The 24,274-nt window shown below is 41.5% G+C and overlaps 2 protein-coding genes and 1 long non-coding RNA gene across 5 annotated transcripts in view; 1 reads left to right on the top strand and 2 right to left on the bottom strand.

Moving 5' to 3' along the window:
• LOC111581241 (protein jagged-1b) overlaps positions 1–21,399 on the bottom strand; it is a 67,756-nt gene extending 46,357 nt beyond the window's left edge. The window contains exons 1-5 of one of the 2 annotated variants that reach the window (XM_035956866.2): positions 21,261–21,399; positions 20,966–21,156; positions 19,869–19,995; positions 16,896–17,012; positions 1,653–1,994 (exon numbers count right to left, since the gene is read on the bottom strand). In XM_035956866.2, coding sequence (XP_035812759.2) covers positions 1,653–1,976 — 324 coding nt within the window. In that variant the 5' untranslated portion in view covers positions 1,977–1,994; positions 16,896–17,012; positions 19,869–19,995; positions 20,966–21,156; positions 21,261–21,399. Of the gene's footprint in view, positions 1–1,652; positions 1,995–14,620; positions 15,517–16,895; positions 17,013–19,868; positions 19,996–20,965; positions 21,157–21,260 lie in introns of those variants that run through there. The other variant, XM_023289347.3, reaches the window with a different exon arrangement.
• On the top strand, positions 8,425–9,757 carry LOC129349213 (uncharacterized). The gene is made up of 2 exons (XR_008602128.1): positions 8,425–9,426; positions 9,541–9,757. It is a non-coding gene; the product is annotated as an uncharacterized LOC129349213 (long non-coding RNA).
• snrpa (small nuclear ribonucleoprotein polypeptide A) lies at positions 21,371–24,250 on the bottom strand. 2 transcript variants are annotated; one of them, XM_035956869.2, is made up of 7 exons: positions 24,191–24,250; positions 23,772–23,855; positions 23,506–23,678; positions 23,236–23,412; positions 22,262–22,438; positions 22,066–22,154; positions 21,371–21,982 (listed from the first exon to the last, which is right to left on the bottom strand). In XM_035956869.2, the coding sequence occupies exons 2-7, from the start codon at positions 23,842–23,844 to the stop codon at positions 21,823–21,825; spliced, it is 849 nt and encodes a 282-aa protein (XP_035812762.1). In that variant the 5' UTR covers positions 23,845–23,855; positions 24,191–24,250; the 3' UTR covers positions 21,371–21,822. The 2 variants fall into 2 exon arrangements, with proteins under 2 accessions (XP_035812762.1, XP_023145120.1); XM_023289352.3 differs by having other exon boundaries at positions 23,772–23,852; positions 24,191–24,248.
• Between the last annotated feature and the right edge of the window lie 24 nt (positions 24,251–24,274).

Here is a 24,274-nt window from a genome sequence, read left to right as displayed (position 1 = left end):
TAATGTTCACACATAGAACAATAAACAGAAATCATTATGCAGGTGTAAAAATGCTATTTTGTTTGGTAAAGAGACCTCTGCAAATGACAAACTCCTGGTTTTATTGGATTCTTGGTGCATTTTTTAGAATAACAAAACAAGGGAAAAGGGAGAGGTGGAGGACTAAAGGAGGAAAGAAAGAGTTGCATTGAATAATCAATATCTCTCTTAGCCTCTGTTGCCAGCTGTTGTCCTAATTGTAGATTAATTGTTCTGCTCTTTATTGGGGACACGAGGTGGAGCGGCACGATGTTGGATCAAGACACAAATTGTTCAATACACTGTAAAGAAAGCTCCCAAATGAGCAGCAGTCACAGCATAAGGACAGAAAGTTTTACATGGATGAAGGAAAGAAAACAAAACTATCCAGAAGGGAAAAGATGTGACCAAGGAGACCAGAAGACGGAAAGCATTACTGTGTAATGCAATAAAGCAAATTGCAAACTCCAGAAATCAGATCCCATAATAATGTGGAATTATTTAGTTGAGCATCTATTACTGTAATCAAATCATGGGATTTCTTTAAATACTATGAATCCAGGAAAGTGTTTGGCTGGTGTCAGGCAAACAGATCTTGGCTAATCTCCTCTGGTGGTCATCTTATAAAGAGGCTTGCTGTCTGAATGAGTGGCTCCTAAACTTTAAGGCTGGTGACCTTTTAAAACATAAACACACACATGAATATTTGTTTTGCTTCAACATAGAGGGCATGCCTCACTGTGTGCAAGCATGTCAATCAAAGAGTTACATTTCCTTCTCAGTTTGAATATGTGTATTTCATGAAACAGCTGTGCTTTAAGCTAAACACTGACCACAGAGATGCTTAAATGCTTACAGTGAAGCTGATGCGTAGCCAATATAATGTTTATCCTCTTGGTTCAGTGATTTAGTGCTAACATTTGCTAATTACCACTAAATGCAAAGTACAACTGTGGCTGATGGGAATGTCGTTGGTTTTGCACTTGCCAGGTGAATAATCTAATTTAAATTTAGATGTGATGACGGCACAAGATGAAACATCAAGAAATACTGAATGTCACCTCAAACCTGCAATTCAGCCTGTGGGGAACAAGGATGTCTGATTCAAACAATTTACCTGCAACCATTTCTGAGGTACCTCAGTCCTGAGAAAAGCAATAGATTGTACATTGTTGTACGTCTGTCAGGTCACAGCCAGCATGGCTCAAAAGTGACAAAAATTCTGCTATTTTTATCATACAGGTATCTTTTCACTCCTCAGGTTGGGTTTTGGTCCAACCACCAGTTTAGGATTAATAGCCAGCATATGACATTTGCTGTGTCAATTAGCACCTCTGCCTTTTGATGTGTATTTCTTTTTTATGGAGTGGACTTTGTGTCGGGTGACCCAAATTTTTCAATAAACAACTATTGTCTTTTCCATGTCTAAAATTAATAACTGTTATTCAGACTTCCAGTGCTAGAATAACACAGATGTTGTGGTTATTGTGATGCAAAAGCATGTGAGTCTAAACTCTGCCTGAGTGTCATCATTACTCCTCACCAGCCTCAGTTTGAGTGTATTATTTTGTACTTGAAGCTTAGCCTGTTGCCTTGGCAACCATACTGGAAACCAGCACTGCCACTGTACTTACCGGCCAGGCGTATATGAAGGGAATGACGATGTGTCCATTGCTCCCATCCTCTCCTCCTCCTCCTCCTCCTCCTCCTCCATCGTGTCCTCGGTGGCGGAGTGACTGGGAGTTTCCCCCCAGGATCCCCGTGCTGCCCGACCCAAAGGTGCAGGATCCGGTTGGGACGACCCGGGCTTGGTACTCCTTGAGGCAGGCTTGGAAGAAAGTGTCACACTGGTCCCTGGCGGAGCAGCGCTGCACTCCGCCGGTCTGGAGGTCGCAGCAGTCTCCGTTCTGCAAGAGTCCATGTGGGTTCTGGAAGTGACGGATCTGAAGCTCGAACATCCCGACTGCAGTCACAGCCTGAGTCCAGAGAGAACAGAGAGGACAGTTACATTAATGTGTTATCTGTCATTAAAGTGGCCCAGAAAGTTCTCTGACAAATGTGGTGAAGCAAAAACACCAAAAATCATTCAACTTCAGGTTGTGTGAATATTCAGGGCAACACAGTCTGCACATTTGAATCATTAAAGTCAGATGTGTGTGACTTGCAGCACTAAAAAGACAAAGCAAAAGGTTTTAGGGAATTGCAACAGTTTCAAAGCTATCAGTGTCGTGCCTTTTATGTTTGTTAAAATTAAGTTACCGTCCAGTACGATAGTTGAAACCAATTAATCTTTTCTGAAAGATACATGAAAGGAGCCTTTTATGAGATGTAATACTGAGCACAGAAAGCTAATGAACAGAATTTGAAAGATGACTTCAAATGCACAGAAACTTGCCTCAGAAAGTTTGAACTGCTAAACATTCACCCCATTTTTAAACAAAAAGCTCAGCAGCTCTTTGTTCATTGCACTCTTACAGTGAAAAGAGTGAGCAACGCATCTCATTCTGCATGTATGAGTCCCAGGAGACGACCACAAAGGTAAGAAGCAACCGTTTTTCTGTGCATGCACTCTTATTGCAAAGTAAGGATCTACTTCTACTGCTGCTATTGTATTACACACTGGTGTCTTAAACGGTTTTGAATCTTGAAGCTTTGTGCTTTCATACTATGTATAATTTTATTCCATATTATGCTGATGCCTTTCAAACTGCAGAATTTTCGCTCAGTTTAAATTCAGACTGGTGGGTGTTGCAAGGTTAAACACATAAAGCAGCATTTTAGGATTTGTCCTCATTGGCCTTTTTGCTGGAAGTTAGATTCTGAACAGAGATTTCAAGGAGTCACAAAAACATAAAGCTGCAGCTACTGGCTAGTTCATATTTAGTGTAAATACATGAGAGTGGCATCAATTTCTTATTTAACTCTTGAGAAGAAACCAAATAAATGCATTTACCAAAATGTCTATTTTGAAGGCTGCTTCTGGATTGAGGGCCAGTAAATCTCTAAAATCAAACATGTAGAGCACAAAACCAGGTAAAGGTTCTCCAGATAATTTGTTTTCATGTTTGTGTCCTTCAATTACAGTATCAAGATCAGGACACTTTCATCATCTCTGGCAACAGCAGGAAACCAAATCCCATTTTTGATCCAAAATCTCTGTTACTGCTGCAGAACCACATTTTTTTTTTTTTTACAATAAACAGTCACTATATATAAAGGAAAAGAAATTATCAAAGTTATTCATGAAAAATGCATAAATACACAAATGTATAACTGTAATAGGAAAGAACAAGAAATCATTTAAACTCTGTGAGCTATTTGTCAGATTTCTGTCTCAAACATCGCACAGAAACAGCTCTCAGAATCCTTAATGATCTCCTTGTTGCAGCTCATTGACCTCAGCGTGGCCTTTGACACCATCTTGCTTTCACATTAAGGTCAGCAGTGATGCACTAGATAGAAGCCAGTTTGTCCACAAAAAGAAAGCATGTTCAGTCCAAATCAGCCCTGTTACCCATGCTATTCCCCAGGGATCAGCGTTGGAACCACTTTTATTTATTAAATATCTCTTCCCCCTTGGAAATATTTTCCATCACAATGGAGTACACGTTCATTGCTACGTTGATGACATCCAACTTTATGTTTTCATGAAGTCTAACACCTCCTCTTCACCCTCTGCCCTCACCAGCTGTCTTCAAGCTATTAACACCTAGAATTTTAACAATTTTCTCAAACTATGTGGAAATAAACGAGGTTACGGTAAAGAAATCCATTCATTCACGATACTCACTGATGACTGTCCAATCCACACTTCCCCTTGAATCTAAAGGCTTGGTGTCACACTGGATAGCACACTTTATTTCACATCAATAGCATCTCATATGCTTCCTATTGTCACTTTCAGAATATTTCCAGAAATCCTTCGCTCTCTCAACACATCAATGAAGTTCTTATTCAGGCCCTGGTCACTTATTACATTTCCATCCTCTCTAGTATTTCCAATAAACTACTTCATTTACTCCAAATCATTTAAATTTCCTGCTCGGATCATCACCTACACCATCTCCACTGACCACGTCACATTCATCCTCATTCAGTTCCACTGGCTCCCTGTTAAGCAACAAATTCATTACTGCTCACCTTCAAAGCCCTTCATAACATGACTCCCCAACACATCTCAGACCTTCTCCATCCCTGCATCTCCTCCTGTGCTTTACAACCATCGTCCACCAGTAAGTTTTATACTCAACACCTTCAGCTTTGGCAGTCACTACCATCCATCAGCTGGACTCTACTGGAAAGATCAAATCACACCTCAGTACACATTTGTTGACAGTAGCATATCAATTTAATTGTAAATCAATTGTAATCCACTGATGTCACATCCACTCTGAGTGTATTCTGGATTACTGTCTTATTAAGCCTGATGGTTTGTAAGGTGTCCTTGAGCCAATAAATGAAATTCATTACTACTACAATTACTATCAACATTCTCTAGCCTTCAGTAGGGTGGGTTGATAACAGGATAAAGGCTGACTAACTAACTGTAATTGTAGAACCAGCTTAAATAAATTGCTCCAATTGATAACACCCAATTAAGTTCATACAAATTATCACAAGTCATTTGATTCCTCTAATGAAAACTGTTTACATTGCTGCAGGTTCATTTTAATGAAGATCAGCTAAAATTTTCCATTTTTCTAACTTTGCTTTCCCCATAGGTAAAAATGTAAAAGATATACCTCTGCTCTTTTCTTGACTATAATCCTACTCAAAGGAAGCTACGGTTGCACTACAGCAGAAAATTAGGCTTCACAATAAATGGAAAAGCAGTTTAAAGGGACACTGTGTAATTTCAAGGTTACTACTATCACCAAAGCAGAAGGCTAAATGATATTCATTTTTTAAAAAAACACTTTACTTCAACTACAGCTCAAATACACCTTCTGTTTTTTTCTTTTTACAGTGTAGATGAAATAAGTGTGTGAAAAGAGTGAAGAAACTCTGAGAACCGACTATCATGTTTCCTGCTGTATTCTGTCTCACTGCTTCTGGGAATCGGCAGCGGCCAGCATGTCTCCTCTGTATCGTCTGTTTATCAGTTTGATACAAGACAACAGTCTTAACACAGCAAGCGAGTGGGAGAAAAAAAAAGATGTGGACATAACTTTGATTCCCGCAACTCTGTCTGACCTCCAATTCAGCAAAAAACAGACATTTTGATTAAAATCGAGGACAGATTTACCACCACTCCTGCAACATAATCCTCCAATTGTTTATATCTCAACTTCCTTTTATGAGCCTCATCTCCTCTTGTCTTTCTTTCTTTACGCGTCCCATGTGTCACCATCACTCCCTTCTTATTTCTCACTTTCTCTTCCCAGGGGACGGTGACACTGGGATCATCCTCTTCACTTCTTTCTCTATCTGGGAACAAGCTGTAACGCTCCTGTCATTTCTCTTTCTGCGGCCATCGGCTCTATTCTGCATTGTTGCCATTCTCCTTTTCATCTGCCTGCCTTTTCTTTTCTCTGTGGTCCCTCCCTGTTTCAGGGATGGGTGGAGGGGACGCAACCCACACAGAGCGGAGTTAACAAGACCCCCTGAGAATGTCACAGCATCAGGGTCATGGCGCTTCTCTCTTTGGATGTGGCATCTTCTACCAACAGTAAACACACAAATGAAGCCACTGCTATCTCAGTTTGTCGAAGAAATCTGAATATTCGCAGCCTTTCTAAACTAATGACAGCGCCCCCTTAGAGGTGCTGAGCTCTCAATCACGGACAGAAACGACCAACGAGATCTCATATGAGCCGGGCTGAGCCACGATCTCAGTCGCCCCATTGTTACCGGTTGTATGTCCCTCTCCTGCACTCTGTCCCTGAGCTGAAAGGGGCTGAGAGGGTGAGGCGGGAGGGTCGAGGGTGCTGGCGGTAGGGGGGTGAACTTGTCTACATCAAAAGGCTTGTGAAGATACAGTGGCGCTCATCACTCCACATCCTCCTTTCTTCCTCTCCTGCACTGGCTGCCCCAGTCATTCCCTGCATACCAGCATTTCAGCGCTCAGTCCGACCAGAGAGAAGGACAAAGAGGGAGAGACACGTCCAAGCCAAGGCTCAGACCATCTCAGCAGGAGAGCTTTGGCAGTTAAAGGCTCTCTGCAGTCAAAATTCAGCCCGTCTCACAGCAAATCCTCTCCATGTGAATGCAAGGTTCAGCAACTGGAGACTGAGACTCTTTTAAGGCGGTCCAGAGTTACAGGGAAAGTTAGGAATCCAAAACAATTAACTTTTCCTTTAAAGCAAGGTTTCTTGTGTTTGGTAATGTCAGCTAATGCAACAGCATCTAATGACAAAAACAAACATCTCTGGCAACAGCAGGAAACTAAATCCCATTTTTGGTCCCAAGCCTCCACTAGAGGTGCAGAAAACCATGTTTTTACAACAAATAGTCACTATAAACTTTTTTAAAAATGCCTAAGTTATTAATGAAAGATGCATAATTTACACAAATGTATGACTGTAACACAAAAGTACAAAAAAAATGTCAAACTGTTGCTTCTGTTCACTTTGTACATCTCGTATGTAGACTCAGTCGCCTAAACTTCCATTTATCTCAATAATCCTAGACTGGACGCGAGCAACCCAACTTTAGGTATTTATGTTTGATGATGTCAGCTAGTCAACATTAATACAACAGCATCTAATTCCAAACCAAACGAGCAAAATTAAGATGAATTATGTTTGTGTCTCAGTCATGGTAATCCTTAGTGCTTCAGTAGAAAGCAACTCGACTACTCTGTTTGGTCCTTTTTGGTCCTCGTCCAAGAGGTTTCCTCGGTTCTGACTGACTAATGGAGAGACACAGATGTTTGTTCTCACCCCCAAAACTTGTTAAAGTGACTCACACATCTTGGGGTGTTTCACCGCTTTTACATGAAGTAAAACATCTTCAAGAACCAAAAAGAAGATCAGCTGCCTTCTACTGAAGCATAAAATGTATATAGAACACTTCATTGTATACATATATGTATGTTGTATCTGTTTCTATTAACTTGGTCACAAATGACTCAGTTGCTCACAGTAGTTCACAGACCACATTGTGAATAGTTTGAGTTTCTTTGTACATAAGTGTGATATATAATTCTATTTGGAAATGCATTACTGCTTTCAAATCTAATTTTGTGGTACTTTGAATGCCACTGCAGAGCTGAAACAACTATTTAATTACATGATTACTTAATGATTAGTGGCGTCCATTTTAATAACTGATGAATCATTTCATGGAAAAACACCAAACGTTCTGCTGGTTTCAGCCTCTCAAACATGGAGATTTTCTGTGTTTTCTTGCTATAAATGGTCAAAAAGTGAAAATGATTTAGTTTCTGATGGTTGTTCTGGTCGTTCGAATAAACAATCTGAACAAGAAGTCATCTTAATATGTGACAGGCATTTTTAACTATTTTGTGACAGCAAATTAATAAAGTGTTTGGCAGATTAATTGACAATGAGATGGTAGTTGAAGGCTTCACAGTATTGCGGTGAGCCTCAGTAATGAAACACACTAAAGCTATATGTGGATGGATCTTTCAAGCACGGGTTAGAGGATATATTTCTTGCGTGTTCTGTGTGTAAACCTCTTTGTAAACCCTCTTTCCCTTTAAAGACAAAATCTATTTTAAATTGGTCTATTTTCTCACTCAACAAGGGACAATCATTTTCTTTGAATGTGACATTTATGGCAAAAAAAGGGAAAACAATTTTGCTTGAGACATAAAGTGTCATCTAACCTAATTTTTTAAAATGTAGCTTCATTGAAAATAATAATAATTGTAATTCTGCAAACCATAGACGAGAAAATCACACTGCAGTGTGAGCATTGAGACATATGAAACTGGAAAACATAGAGACTGCTGGGGTGCCAAGAAGCCTCATTTATGAATCCAAGGTTCAGATGCATTATAAATGGGCACCAGCAGCTGCAGAGGATCCTCCGTGTGTGTTTCTCACTGCAGTGCAGTCGGAGAATGGAGGGAGTGGAGTGTGTTGTTCCTCAGCTGTGAAGAGGCTGCAGAGGTGCAGAGAGAGACACGCAGAGCTGCCCGAATGTTCAACATTCACACGCCCCAGAGTTTATACTGCTGTGGCCCTGGGCTCCACACACACCCAAGAACACACAGATGCTGGATGTGAGCTCAACACACACACACACACACACACACACACACACACACACACACACACAAGCACACATATGTACACATGCATGCTCTGGAACACCTCTGGGCCTGCTACTGGTGAGTCCTGTCACACATCATACACATCATGACAAGAGCAGCGGCTGCCTGACAGCTCACTGGGCAAAGAGGGAAAATATTTGGTGGTTTTGCTCCTCCGTTATGGAGGACTAAAAGTGCCAAAATTAAATAAATAAATACATCATTAAATAATTAATTAAATATGTCATTAATTAATTAAAATTGGAATTAAATATTTCATTAATTAATTAAAATTGGAATGAAATACTTAAATGTGTTATTAAATAAATATATCATTAAATAATTAAATATGTCATTAATTAATTAAAATTGGCATTAAATATGTCATTAATTAATTAAAATTGGCATTAAATATGTCATTAATTAATTAAAATTGGAATTAAATACATAAATGTGTTATTAAATATGTCATTAATTTATTAAAATAACAATTATTTTAAGTAAAAAACATATTTCATTATTTCACTATTTAATTAATTATTTCATGGTCCTTGCGTTGCAGTGGATCATGAATTTATTTTATCTGTCAACCTCGCCCGTCAAAGTCGGTGGGCGGATCCTAACACCTGATTGGTTACCCTGCACATCAAGTCAAGGCAAATCGATTCCAGATAATGGATTGACGCAGAGCTTGTGAACACATTCCGATACACTGGGTGGCGCTATTCACCTCTACGTTGGTTTGGATACTCAATAAAACAAAACTTTATTAGCAACCGCTAAAGACTCGGTCCTCTTTCCCAAATGTTGATACATGCGGTGCAAGACAAATTTTCCTTTAGCATTTCCTTTAGCATCTACTCGGCGCGCCACGGCTCGTCTCGGTTTAGTTGTTTTTCCATTACATTGAGTACCACCTCATCGTGGGTTGAGTCGTCATAGCACGGTGGCCCGAAAGTCCCTTACCGTCATTTTTGTGCGACACAAACGCAATGCAACAATGTACATGGAGGCGATAGTACACCTGCTGCTCGGTCTGTGGCTTTCTGTCAGATTCAGAGTAACAGAAGAGTCGGAGAAAGCTGAGAGCGGCGAGTCGAAACACTCAGGAGACACACAGGAGAGTTTGGGAGGCGATACAGCAGTATCAAGCTGAAGACAAGAGGATATGAACGAGACGACATATAAGGGTAAGCTAATGCTAGTTCGCTAGCTATCGTGTATCAGTCCTGTGAACGACCCTGTAATGGCTGCAGTTTGTCGCTATTAGGTATTAAAATATGTATGCTGTGTATGTGTTTCAGATGCTCTCTGATGAGACTTCATGGGATTTACCTGAAGCAGCAGCACATGAGCCTGCAGTGGCACAAGGTGTAGAGGAGGAGGGCAGAGATGTACAGGATGCACTGATGCACTACGTGTCATGCAAAGTTATTCTTCTTGTTATACTTCTGTTTTTCTGTCCCCGGACCGCTATTGTTTTCTTTAATGCAATTCTGACAATAAACTTTTGTAGATGTGTCTATGCTATTGTTTGTTTGTGAAGGTTAGCAAGATTAAATAAAAAATTAAACGCCAAAACATTAAAACAGCTGTTTTAAGAAAATTCCAGTTTGATAAATCAGTATTGCTTTGGTGTAATTCAGTCACCAGAATTATGAACCATAAAGGAGTTTGTGTTAAAACATGTTAAATCCCATTAAACACAAATACATTATTAGGGAATATAGAATTGTTTGGTTCAGACTGTTGACTCTTTTCCTACCAGTGTCTTAACAGACAAAATGAAAAGTTATGATGCAATCACATAAGTCACAAAATAGTTTATTAGTCAGCAGCAAAATCAAAACTATTTACAATGTGCAAAGTACAAACTGTGGTGGGCCTGTCCTACAGTGGAGGGCTAAAAGTAAAACTATATACAACTACAGGTGCTGGTCATATAATTAGAATATCATGAAAAAAGTTGTTCATTATTTCAGTAATTCCATTCAAAAAGTGAAACTTGTATATTATACTCATTCATTACACAGAGACTGATATATTTCAAATGTTTATTTCTCTTAACTTTGATGATTATACCTGAATACTAACAAAAATCTCAAATTTGGTATCTCTGAAAATTAGAATATTGTAGAAAGGTTCAATATTGAAGACACCTCTAATCAGCTAATTAACTCAAAACACCTGCAAAGGCCTTTAAATGGTCTCTCAGCCTAGTTCTGTAGGCTACACAATCATGGGGAAGACTACTGACCTGACAGTTGTCCAAAAGACAAGCTTTTTCGTGATATTCTAATTATATGACCAGCACTTGTAAATCTCAAGTCTATGGGAGGTGGACTCGCTCACACTCGCCGGCTGCCCACTGCCTACCCAGCTACCCCAGCTGCCCCAGCACACCCAGGAATGACTGGTTGAAGGCAGTATTCTGGGCCAGCTTCATTCTCTCTTGCCTCGCTGAGGAGCAACCAGATGTTCTCATCATGCTGGGCATGACTCCACTCCTCCTCAGCCTGCATCTCCACAAGTACGCTAGGAAGGTCCAATTTTCTGTGGCCCCCTTTCCTCTTGCCTAGACCAAAGACAGAAAAGTGATCAGAGTCAGCTTTAATGGCCAAGTAAGTACACAATATACACAGAATTTGGTTTCGGCTGTTGGTGTCATCCTAGGAATATGGAAGAGAATAATAAAAAATAAACAATAGAAAGAGGAACAGGGAGGAAAAAGAAATAGTAGTAAAATAGAACACAATATAAACAGAAATGTACAGCTAGACTGGAATGTATGAACACATTAGCAAAATGGTAATTGCTATAAACACAGTAGTGGCGATTTTTGTGTACAGGGCACTGTAGTCCAAATGTCCAGGGTGAGTGGGGTCTCTGATGATGTTTTCTGCAGTCCGTACTATGGGATGTAGTCTGTTTCTGTCCTGCTGTGTGGTTGATCCAGAGGTGCACAGGACAGATCGGATGACTGCAGTGTAGAACTGGATCAACAGCTCATGTGGCAGGCCATGTCTCCTCAGCTGTTGTAGGAAATACATCCTCTGCTGAGCCTTTTTCAGGAGGTCCTGAGAGATTGTAGTCCCCAGGAGCTGGAAGGACTCCACAGCTATGATGTGATGTGTTTAGCCACCCGTCCATCCATTTTCAATCATGATCATGTCTTTGATACTTTAATAAACTTCTGGCACTCTTCGCTTTAACCAAAGCACAAGCAGTAACTGCTCCACCACAAACAAAAACGACGTGGTGTGAACTTCATTTCATCCTGTGCACATTTTGGAGTTGCTAAGAAGAGCTGTGTTTTCTCATTTTTATGTATATTTTCATTCAGTTTCACAGCTACCTAGTGACTATAAGAAGAATGGTTGCAATACTACACCGCACCAGAACGTAAATTAATTAGAGTGACTTACTTGTTAAATCAATGGAAAATAAATGCAGCTGCATGTGTTCTGTTTATGTGTCACTGTAGCTACATGTAGCTTTCATCAGGCGTTCCTGAGCTGGCTGCTGCACAGTTTGCATTTACACCTGCCTCAATTCTTGGTCATTGGTCTCGTTGTTCTGATCATGCTTGCAGGCATTTACACCTGTAGTAATAATAATACGAAAATCAACCATGCTCTCTGTTTACCGTGTCTTACCGGTGATAAGACGTTGCTGTGACGTGCTGGTGTCGGTGTCCGAGCTAGTGCTGGAGAGGAGCCGCTGCAGCTGGTGGAGAGGAGGCAGGGGAGCCGGGGGCTCCGCGACGGAGGTGGAGTAGGCTTCGCATGTGGAAAGGGATTCTTGAACAGAAATAAACACTCACTCTAAGTACAAGAAAAACACGGCATGCTGACTGAAGTATTAGCTTCTGAGAGCTAAACGTTAGAAACAGCAGCACGAAATACAAGCAGAGCACGGAGTTAGCGCCGATGGCTAACTAGCTATCTTATTGTCTGCTACAGGAGACAACGACGTTACTTTCTAAAAATACTTGTTTGCTTAAAAGAAGGTTGCCACCAATGGAATAAATGATGTATAAGTTTCTTGAAGTCACAAAACACTCACCGTCCTCGAACGTCTCCAACAATGCAGCGGCTGAGTCTCCCTCCTGTTGCTCGCCGGTGCGGTGCCAGTAAATAGCTTCCATTAAACCTCTTCCAACACCTCCTGGTTGACCCACGCCGGCCGTTGTGGTCCTGGGTGGACCGATAGTCACTTTTGAGCTTTTTCAGCTTCTCCCTACACTGCTTCTGTCCTCTTTATATACAGTCTACTGTATATGTGAGCGGCCATCCGCTCAGAGACCTCCTGATAAACTTTCTCCGTCCAGCTCTCTCTGTATTCTTTGGTCCGCCACCAAAGACAAAGTCTCGACCTCTTCATTCACCCACGGTACAAGTCTGGCTGTCACATTAAAATTATGAAGAACAGAGTTTCGTGAAGAGCAATGCACACCGTCGCTGTTTACAGTCATTTTTTAATGCAGGATTTTGTTTTCGTGCTGAAGTTGCTCTGTGTCGTCACTCCCTGTCCAATCAGTGGCCTGCACTATGTAAACGCCACATTATCGGCTCATCTCAGCTCGCTGGGAACCTCAGCCGAGAAGGTGCTGAAAATTAGTCCGTATGGAAACGCTCGCAAACAAAGATGAGACGAGCCGTACCGTGCCGAGTAGATGCTTGTGGAATCGCGGCTAAACAAAGACGAGCGGAGCCGTGCCGCGCCGAGTAGGTCCTAAAGGAAAAGCGCTCGACACTCCGAGCATCGCTGCAATTTGACAGGCTGGTAATCCACAAAGAACGTGATGTTCCAGAACTTCCCTCGGTATGCCAAACGCCCTGGTCCCTGTGTGTGCTCCTGTTGCACCCTGGTACCAGAAAACCGGCGGAGTACTTCCTCTAAATTTGCAGTCACTCTACGGTCAACATCTTGGTCGGAAAGTGCGGAAATAACTTCAACAACGTCAATAAATTCCTCTGCTTTACACGCTACATGCTCGCGGTAAGCAGGTCCTGCTTCCACATACTCTGCAAGGTCTAAAATATCTCTCACCAACTCTCTAGAAAGTTCACAGCGACTCTCCCTCTACACAGCCTCCATGTTTAGAAAGACTTCTACTTCCGGTTTCAAGGCAGACAAAAGCAGTGGATTAGACTAGATTCACGTTAGTCCCGCCCACGGACTTTGACGGGCGAGGTTGACAGATAAAATTAATTCATGATCCACTGCAACACAAGGACCATGAAATAATTAATTAAATCGTGAAATAATGAAATATGTTTTTTACTTAAAATAATTGTTATTTTAATAAATTAATGACATATTTAATAACACATTTATGTATTTAATTCCAATTTTAATTAATTAATGACATATTTAATTCCAATTTTAACTAATTAATGACATATTTAATTATTTAATGATATATTTATTTAATAACACATTTAAGTATTTAATTCCAATTTTAATTAATTAATGACATATTTAATTCCAATTTTAATTAATTAATGAAATATTTAATTCCAATTTTAATTAATTAATGACATATTTAATTAATTATTTAATGATGTATTTATTTATTTAATTTTGGCACTTTTAGTCCTCCATACTCCGTGTCCCAAGTTTTCTTAGCATAAAATGCAAAGTTCGGGTCTGCTGCCAAAAATAATTTCCACAAGCAGGTTGTCAGAAATATTTATACAGGCTGCTGAACTTCACTGCACTACAAAGGAAATGATGCAGCCTGGAGGTGAGCGACTAACTGCAAAAAATATTATAAACGGACAATGCATCAGCAGAGACACAGCCTAAAGATGCAGTTGCTTCCATATTAAATAAGGAATGGAGGCTGTGTGGTGGGTTATTGGTGTGTAACATATCCTCCATTAATCATCAAGAATTCATCATTCAAAAAAATAAAATAGTTGATTTGGCACTGAAATCACCAAATAATTCAAATTCAGCAGCTGGATGATTCCATTCAGATTGATTTGTGTTTTATCCGCCTCGTTACGCTCTTTGTTTGGCATAAAGTGCCAAAATATACAGTGACTTCTATATAATCAAAAAAAGTGTGATTTTCATTTGATCAAGACACACTTTTTTACTGTGATATTTCCACCCCATGCTTCTAAAATAGGATTACAGTCATTCTCTGTTGCGTGGGATAATAGACACGAGCGGGCTGAAACAACAGGTGGGCGCAGCGCCATGCAGGAGCAGAATGAGGGCAGCACAAAGGGGGAAAGGGACACTGTGCGTGGACTTCATTACTGACTGTTGCCACGCCGTTGTGACATATAAAAACAGACTAACCCACAGGTGCAGGTGAGCCTCAGGGTTTAAGTGCATGCCGCCCGAAATAGCCCTTAATCGGTGGCTTACCTGCGGTTGTATCGTGAGCGCCACGAGAAAAATCACAGTCCTCTGCAGGTGGAGGTGTCCGCGGTGTCGCTCAGCCCTCATGTCTGGCTTCCCGTTGATCTTTACGCCCCCGTTTCTGGGTTCGAGCCGCGTTATCCTGTGCGCTCTTGAGCTCTCCATCCCCGCGTCAGGGAGGATCGGGGACCGTGTCGTGCGCTTTGGCGGTGGCAGTGCCCCCCTTCTCCTCCTCCTCCTCCCTTCCTGCGTCCTCTGTCCGCCCAGCTCTCCTCCTCTCCGGTCTTCAACCCTAGAAACTCCCGCAAAGCCACTTCATCGCGTCCTGGTCGGAGTAACCATAACTACCTCTGTGGATTTATCCCCTAACCAGCCCACCCACACGCACACCCTCCCTTGCTGCTGCTGCTGTTGTGACCAGGGGTAGATTTCCACTGGGAAATGACACGCGTAACAAAAACGCACACTTCACACAAACACACTCTCCTTCGCGATGTATTCCTCCCACCACCTGCGTTAAGAGGCTTTACGGGTCCAATCTGCCGGCTCACTTGACTTGAACTCTCATCCCAATTAGCTGACACTCTCTCTTCAAGCTTGAAAACAACATAAAAAGATATCTGTATCCTGAGTCATGGTGAGTGCAAGGACGCAGTGAGGAAAGTTGCTCCTCTCCAGCAGGAATGATTTCACTTTGCGCACTTCTCACCCGGGCGGCTGGCCGGTCATTTGTCAACCCGATACGAAGCCTGGCGGCGACAGAGTCAGTGTGGGAAACAATGAGAGAGAAAGAGAGAGAGAGAGAGCATGGAGGGTGTGTCCTGAGGCAGGGAATATCCGTCTCTCAGCTCTCGTCCTAGCGTTTCCCAGCGCGGACCAGACCTCTCATCCCGTTTCTTCCTTTCCCTGCGCACTCTGAGCAACCTGTAGCCCAACCCATGCATTTTTTGGTCACATTTTACGCAGGGGATTATCATGAATGCGCCTCGCATCTCATTTCTCCTCTTTGGGTTTTCTGTTTCCTTTCTGCCTTTTGTAGCACCTCACTGGTTCCTCTCCTCCAGTTTCAGGCCTCTGCTGTCCCCGGCCCGCTTCAAAGCTCCGCCGTGCCAATTAACTGTTTTCACAGTTGTGCCGGAGCTCGGATGGCCTGTGAATGGGAACGTTTCTATAGGCTTTCAAAGCTGAAGCCCTGCGTAATTAAAATACCCTTCTGTTACGCACGATGACATGAAAGTTGTGCACTGAATTCTAGGAAACAATCACAAAACTGCGCGCTTGGGGGAGCTTTGTGAGGTGTTTTCTGCTAAAAAGGCTGACCGGCTACTGTGCGAAAGGCCAGGACGCACGTGGCACAGGTGCCTTTGCGCAGCTATCATCCAGCTGCAGACTGATGTGTTCTGAGATCTAGTCGTTATAGCGACATTTATGATTAAACTTGTTCCGACAGCTGCAGCTCTGCATACTGTTCGCACATGCCGCTGTTTAATGAAGCCGCCGGCTGCAAACACTTATCGGGTGAGCGCCTAAATATAAAAGAACTGTTGGGTGTGTAGGGATCTTTTGAATATTGGCACCGGTCACATGGCATATTTTCCACATCTGAACTCCAGTTCTCGTCTTGTTGCACCCGAGACCTCCACACAATGTACCTTCTTTATCGGAGGAAATCTAATGAGATTCTGCCTCCCTCCTCCTCCATCTTAACACATGTTGCTCAAGAGCTTCCCTGACAACCGCTGGTGTTTCCGCGGTTTAAGTGCTCTGCAGTGACCCCGGAGCGGAACAGAGGGCTCTTGAGGAGCAGAGCATTGATTTGCATAGAGGAGCAGTGACCTCCAAACATGAGCTGAATTCTAACCAACCGTCCGGAAACACGCAGAGATCAGTGCTTGTGCTCAGAGGCAGCTGTGCGCGCTTCACCTGAGGAAGAGTCACCAAAACTCTGCAGCCGCTACACTCTGCTTCTTGTTATCGAAAGAGAAGTACAGGGAGTTGTGCGCTTGGCACCATCTAATGGTCACAAGTATAGTTTGAGTCAGAATCTGAGAAAACGGGACTGCTGATCAGCATTTAATACACCCACATTTCACTTCTCATCAAAGACGTCTCTTTAGTTCTGTCTGATGAGGGGTTTCAGATACATAATGTCACCCTTCAAATCACATGCAAGACTCACACCTTTAGGCGTGAATGGTTCTTAAACTGCCAGGTCATTGAGGACACAACATGGTAATGGTGGCAAAACTTGCTGGAAAAATCAAGACTGCATTATACGTACCTGATAAATGGTGTTGTAGACCCCCTCCTCTGATTAGAGATGGTTGCTCCAAATGGCTCTTTCACTCCTCTCTTTCCAGGTTGTGAACATTGCTGTCCTCAGATCAGTGACCTTTATCTTTAGGATGCAGTAAGACAGTTCAGTTTTGAGTTTTCCAATGTAGTGAGACTTATGTGTCAGGCAAAAGCGACAACTGATCCAGAAGCACATACAAAAGCACAACATAGAAGAACCAGTTCCTTGCTGCACTGCACAAGCTGTGCAATGTTGTGTATGCAGTCCAATGCAGCAGGGAGTACGCAGACCTAGAGAGTATAGGGGACACTAACCAACCGCTCACCAAGAACAAGCCACAACACAAGAGATGCAGCTCCTCAGAACAAAACTCCACCTGCATCTAACAGACAAAAGGATACTTCATTGGTAACAGCAATGGTCACATTCTTGGCAAAAAATGAGATGTTTAAGAAGTCCATTTTTCTTTTACTGAAGCACATTTTCAAATGTTTGAGAAAATAAACAGGCAACAAATTTGATTGACAAATATGTGATGTTTTTATAAGCGAGTTGCCACTGCTTTAAAAAATGAGATGAGCAGTGAGAATCAAACAAAAATGGAAATCTCTTCTGTGAAATAACCAAAAACTATTCTTTGTCAGAAAATGGCAATGACTATTACTTAAAGGCTTGCAGGGCTATTAAGTCTACAGAAGACATCTAATGAATCAAAGAAACCCAACGACTGCCCTCTTACACAAAGTGAATTTAGGGAATCTTTTTGGATTACAGTGGACTATAATATCCTGTGTAAACGCAACATTTTCAGTATAATCTGGACTCACAACTTACATTGCATGTAACCTCTCTTGTGCTCTCGGGTTTCCGATCTACTACACAGTAAACTGTCAAATACAGGCAAAACCTTTAAAAAAATACATGAATTAAGTTTAAATGCTCTGACAATTAAAACCATTTTACTGACAATCATTTCAAACTTAAGGATTCCCTCTTGGATTAAAAGCACATATCTGAAAGTTCTGAGCAATTTAGCCACACAGCATCCTTTCCATAAACAAACAAGTGGTGATTTTTGATCTCACTCTGAAGTGACACTGACCGGCACAAGTTCCACACATAACCCAGCGGATAAGTATAAGCTGCCTTTCAGTCCCTGTGGCTGAAAGATTACTGTGTTGGTGAATGGGAAGGCACTAGGCGTGTTGCCAAGATCATGCCACACACACACAAACACACACTCGCTCTCTCACTCACTCACACATGGCGCCCTGGTGGCTAAGGTCAGCATTTTCTCAAGGCAAAATAAGGGAGTGTGAAAGGCTTGGGAAACTGCAGAAGAATGTGAATTTCTGCGTACGCTGTTGAGCTGACCTGAAGACAATTACTCAGGGCACAGTTTAAGTCCACAACAGGGAGGCCCTGTGTGCACTGGACACAGTTGATAGTGTGAGTCTAAATTAAGCTTTTCAGGCCTAATTCACGCATCACTCCGCCTGACGCTCATGAATCTAGCCTTTGAGAAGAGGTGGTCCTTATTGGCATGTAATTACTCTGCAAGCCTGCATTATCTGGAAGCTGAGAGGAGCATTTGAGGAGGTGCTGCAAAACAAACAGCAGGAATTTACTAATTGGCAAACTGTGAGAGTTATGAACATATGAGGCGCTACGCCCGAAGGCATTCACTAGTTATTTGCTCCAACATCGAGGACAGCCTACAACATATCACGACTTTGAGGTTAATGCACTTTTGCTTAATGAAAATGTAAATGAAATGCAGATTTATACAGAAAATTTAACCCCAAATTTGAGTGCAAATTACATTTAGGACCCTTTAATATTTCCAGAATTCTGCTGTTTCAGATTCATCTTAAAATACCTTAAATCAATATTTTACTCATCAAAACACACATAATATTTACACTGACAAAACAATCTGATTTGCAGTGTTTTGGAATGTTTTTTTAAATGACTAAAATTTAATTCTGCAGATCCGTTGTTATGACACTCCCAATTGAATTTGGTTGCATCCTGATTGGAACAATGGTTCTTGAGATGTGTCCAGAACTTGACTGAGTCCTCCCAGGCCTAATTAAATTCACTGGACATCATTAGGAAATGAACACAGCTGGTGTAAAAAAAAAACAATGAGACTGGCAGAACTTTCCAAAGACCTGTGAGGCAAAAGAGTGTCAAAGCACAAATTTTGAAAGTAACCAAGAACACGGCAGCCTCCATCATTTTCAAATGAATCAAGTTTTAAGCCACAATCTGACGTGCCAAGTAATAGAACCACATAATTGAAGAAAGACCTTGGTCAGACAGGTGACAAAGAACACAATTACCTCTATGAATAAGATCCAGAGTTCATTTGTGGAGAACTTGGAGCAGGACAAACATTTGTGCAGCACTCCACTAACCTGGCTTTTATGGTAGAGTGGTCAAACAGAAGCTATTCCTCACTGAAGGACACATGCTAGGCAGCTGGTAGTTCTCCAAAAGGAACACAAACGACTCTCTGATCACTAGGAAAATCATCTTCTTGTATGATGAAACCGATAGTTAATTATTAAAACCCAGCACTGATGGTCACCTCTTTATCATCATTACACACAGCAATGGCAGTAATATGCGTGTTGTTTTCCTTCAACACAGATTGGGAGACTAGTCAGAATAGAGAAAAAGATGCAACACAATAGATTAATCCTGAGTGAAAACCTTCAACAGAGGACTCAGGATCTCAGGTGGCAGCATCTTGAAGCATAATGCCAAGAATACACAGGAAAAACGAGTGAAAATTAGAGTGACTCAGCCAGACTCTGGAAATGAACCCAACAGAGCACCTGTGAGGAAAGGTAAAAATAGAGGTGCACCAATGCTCCCCATCAAGCCTGGTTTAGTTTGACTGATTCTACCAAGAACAATAAGGAAACACTTCAAAATGAAATGTGGACTAACCTGGCAGGATCATTCCCACGTAGACTTGAGGGCATCTTTGCTGCCAAGAGCTTTAATCAAGTGTAGGGCCTGAATTCCCGACCTTTAAGTTTTAATACACTTGTCATTGTGGAGTATTGCATGTAAACTGAAGAGGAAAAAACGAAGGAGTATGAAACATAAAATGTGAAAGGATCTAAAGAAAACATCTAAAATTTTCTAAAATCACCATATGCAACAGCTTTAATGAGCCAGGCCTCTACTAATATGACATTATGCAGGCTATGTTAATGCTTAGGAAGACACAGAGGCGTTATTTTTCTTTAGGTGAGCACTGGCATATTAAACACAAGGTTTTCACCTGCAGCAGAGCATTTTCACACAATGGCACTGGCTCTTTCACATAATTATGAGTATTTCTTCCACCCTGGGCTACAATGCCACCACAAAACATTCGTTTAAAATTATTTTTACCATCTGTATGTGCAAAATACTTCATATGAAGAACTCTTAAAAGTTCTTAGATTCATTTTGCCAATTATATTTGAATGAATATATCTACATATAGCACTAAAGCAACAGATTTATTAACAAGGCTGAATAAATAAACTCAAAGTCATCTGACTTTAATTAATTAATTAATTAATACAGTCTCAGTAATGTGTGACCCAATAACAAAGGAAACACATTTTTGTACTCTGGATTCTGTATTACTCTTGGAAAAGGGAAAAAACCCACAGTGGCTCAAAACAGACCAGCCAGACAGGACAATATGTAATCTAATCAATAAATAAATGTATTCCTCTGTTTTATTACACTGAGCAGCACAAAGCCCAAATCAAGATAAAAATTGTTTGTTTAGAGATGCACTGGGTACTTCAAACACAAATTCAATAAGATTGGTTTACTTCACAAACAGGATGGACAATGAATTGCATTGAGGTCCATTGCACTTTGAACAAAGTCATATCGGTTAGACTGCTCCGTAATAAACATAACACTAATGAAAGACATCAGGGAATTTGATTTCCTACAAATTATCATTTTATGAAGATGAGGGCGACCTGCAATCTAGGTCACAGAATATCATGAAACCAGTCAAGGCGGTTTCCACTTACATTATCTTTCTATCTCGTTTTCTGACCAGTAACGCTTCTGACCATCAGTGTTCTAGTACAGAGGGCTGACAGGTGACCGCAAAATCTTCACAAGTAATTTTGCCAAACAATCGAAAAAGGAAAGATCTCTCCAAAAATACAAACATCCCTGCTTGGAGATTACGGCTGAAGTTTCATCAAAAGCCATGACACTAGAGGAGACAGAAGTAACAGGTATCAGAAATAAAAAACACAGTAATTAATGAGTTACCTTATTGGGTATTGAGCCCATCTATGCATCCCTGTACTCACCTACCTATGCACACGCCTCAAAGTCAGTGGTAGAAGAAGGTAGGTTGATAGCACCACCTATTGATGTATGATAAACGCATGCTGCAACATACACACAGACGAAGTGAGGAAGAGCACTGTCTCAAATAAAACATTTAATTCCATTAAAAAAAAAAAGCTCCAGGTACAATGTCTGGTAGACCAGATCCTGGGTGCAATGCTTTGTGACAAACGGTTCAAGCACAGAGAACAGAAGACATATCAAGTTGCTTGTGGACTGGAGTTAAAAGCAAAAAGACAAAACCTATAATGCATGTGAAATTTACAGGATGCAGAATTTGAAAATCCAGAAATTTACCTGACAATTTTTATTGATTGAGAGTTCTGTCAGTATGGCAAAGTAAAACACAGCAACTTGATCTAAAGAATGCATACTTACATGTAATCCTGGAAGAAGGGAACATTCTACGGATCAAAAGTCAGGAAACGGATATTTCTAAAAAGGTTTCTTAATTCTGGTCACTGTTGTATATTGTTTAAAAAAAGACTTGCACACCAGTAAGAAAAACGATGGGTCCTGAGAGTTGTTACTTCTTAGCAAAAGAGATCTTCATGGCGTTGGTTTGTGTGATCTTGAAGCCTTGGAGGGCATCTCGTGCAGCACCAGCCTGCACCTCATTCTCAAACTCCACAAAGGCGATGTCGTGGCGACCGGGGACCAAACGCACCTCTTTGAACCCTGGGAACCTAAACACACAACATCCCAGTTAGGTTCTGCCTTTACTAGACACAAACGTGCATAATAAAATGCAGAGAATGAGTTTACTGACTGGTTGAAGAGCATGGAGAGCATGAGCTCGTTTGTCTCCTCTGGCAGGTTGGTGAGGAAGAGGATGTGATTGGGAGGATTTTCTGCAACCTGTGACGAGAAAGTGGACGTCAGAATGGAACAACTAGGGAAGAACATGACATTACTATTTTAAAGAAATTAAAACATCCTCTTTCAAACAACAAGAGGCACGCTACCTGCTGAGGCATTTGTCCAGGCATCTGCCCAGGCATCATCTGACCAGGAGGCATGGCACCAGGAGGAATCTGACCCGGTGCCATCCCTGGAGGAGGCATCATGCCTGGAGGAGGCATGTAAGGCGGCTGGCCTGGCATGTGCATCATGCGGGGAGCCTGGCTCATGGGAGGCATTCCCTGGAGAACAATACAACAGTGCTGAGAATAGCAGCAGCTGACTGATGTAGTAACATTTTTTTCCACTAACCAGTTTATCCGTTTGACCCTCCTAATACAACATATGATCTCCACCCAAATGTGGGGAGGTTTCATGGTACCATTTACATAGTTTGCTGTATGGTCAGTTTTAATCCTTAAAAAAATATCTATCCTACCTGTCAGCATGGCTAGATAGAGCCCAAGAGGAATGAGTAAGATATTTTTTGTGATTTTTTTTTTCCTTTTACAGTGTTACCTTGGGACCTTTAGTTCCAAAGTTTGCTGCAACTTTGTTTGGAAAAAACCACAAGATGAAACAACAGGATCAAGAATTTTCCAACATCTAAGGCCAGGCTCAGACTACAGGAGTTTTTAAAATCAGGTTGAACAACAAACACAAGGAAAACTTCATGCATTTTGCTCTGCAATCTGAAGCACACACTGTAAGACTTACAAACAATGGCACACTCTACAGGATATCGTTGAGATATTTGAGACAGAGGAAGCAATAATGCAGCAGTGCATCACCTTATATATGGTCATAGGTACACAGAGGTAAGCTAAATACACTGCCAGGGATGAGAATGACAAATGGAAAAAAACTCTGAAAATGTCTGCCGAAGGCGGCGGGATGGCCATCACAAGCCTCGGCTCGATTTCTCGCTCAATTTTCTGGGAAAAAACCTTATTTCCTACTCTGTCTAAACTTGTACTTGGAGTCTACAGTGAATTCTGTTGCCAACATTAACTGCAAATAAAAACACTGCTCTACTTACAGGCATAGCAGCAGGTACCCCAGCAACCATGGGTGCAGCACCTCCTGGTACACCTTTTTTAGCTCCTCCTCCTTCAGTTCCTTTGGGCTTCTTCTTCTCTTTTTTACGGTCACGCTCCACATAAGTCCCCTTCATTTTAGCTATAATGTCAGAGTCCTGCTTGGCATATTGGATCCGCTGTAAGAGGACAAAGATATATATGAAGACCACATGCATTTCAGAGGCTAAATTTTAAGCAGCTTGTTGAGTAGTTGGCATTAATAAACCCACCATTGGTTTGTCATAAAACGGGAAACCCTGCATGGATCTCAGTGCATTAGAGGCGCTGTTGACCTCTTTAAAAATGACAAACGCCTGACCCTTCATCTTCAGGTATCGTGCCACCAAGATGTCCAAAATCTGTCCAAACTGCGAGAAGATGGCGTACAGCGACTTTTTCAACTCTGCAGTAACGTAAAAGACAATACAAAACATGAGTTTGGTTGGTGTGCTGTGTGATTTTCGTGCATTCGGCAAAACGACGGTCAGAAACTTACCATCTTTCTTGATTTTCTCATTCAAGTTGTTGATGTAGATCGTATGGTTTAGTCGTACCTCCGCGGTGGCCATTTTCTAGCCTGCTGGTGAGTGGTTGGCGAGGAAAACAAGGTGAAATAATTATTTTAAAACAGTCCGAGTCACAGTTTTGACGAAACGCCAAGTGGCTAACTAGTTAGCTAACGATAGCAAACAATCACTCAGCAGGAAAAACGTGATGTGAACGTTAGCCACGAAGCTAACTGCTAGCTATACGTTAGCCAACATTATTCAGCACATTTAATCCCTCTATCGCTTACGCTTGGTCACAGACATTATCACAATAGCACCATAGATTCACAATTTGGTTGCAAAAGGTATTTACAGTCCAAACTTTAGAAGATTTAACTGTTCAGCTCCAACTGGAAGAGATACTCACCTCGAATCGATGAATGAAAAACCCAGCGCTTACAAATCCCGCTCTCAGTTCTCGCGTTAAGAACGTAGACAACGTAGTTTCCGG

The sequence above is a fragment of the Amphiprion ocellaris genome, chromosome 7 (genome assembly GCF_022539595.1).
Source record: "Amphiprion ocellaris isolate individual 3 ecotype Okinawa chromosome 7, ASM2253959v1, whole genome shotgun sequence".
Lineage (NCBI taxonomy): Eukaryota > Metazoa > Chordata > Actinopteri > Pomacentridae > Amphiprion > Amphiprion ocellaris.
The sequence above is the reverse complement of the archived record's forward strand: the minus strand, read 5'-3'. Positions and strand labels throughout refer to the sequence as shown.

Coding starts and splice junctions, on each gene's coding strand:
- snrpa (XM_035956869.2), bottom strand. CDS start 23,844: ATGGCCACCGCGGAGGTACGACTAAACCATACGATCTACATCAACAAC. Junction 23,679..23,771: donor TGAGAAAATCAAGAAAGATG/GTAAGTTTCTGA, acceptor ACGTTACTGCAG/AGTTGAAAAAGTCGCTGTAC. Junction 21,983..22,065: donor CTCTCCATGCTCTTCAACCA/GTCAGTAAACTC, acceptor TTGTGTGTTTAG/GTTCCCAGGGTTCAAAGAGG.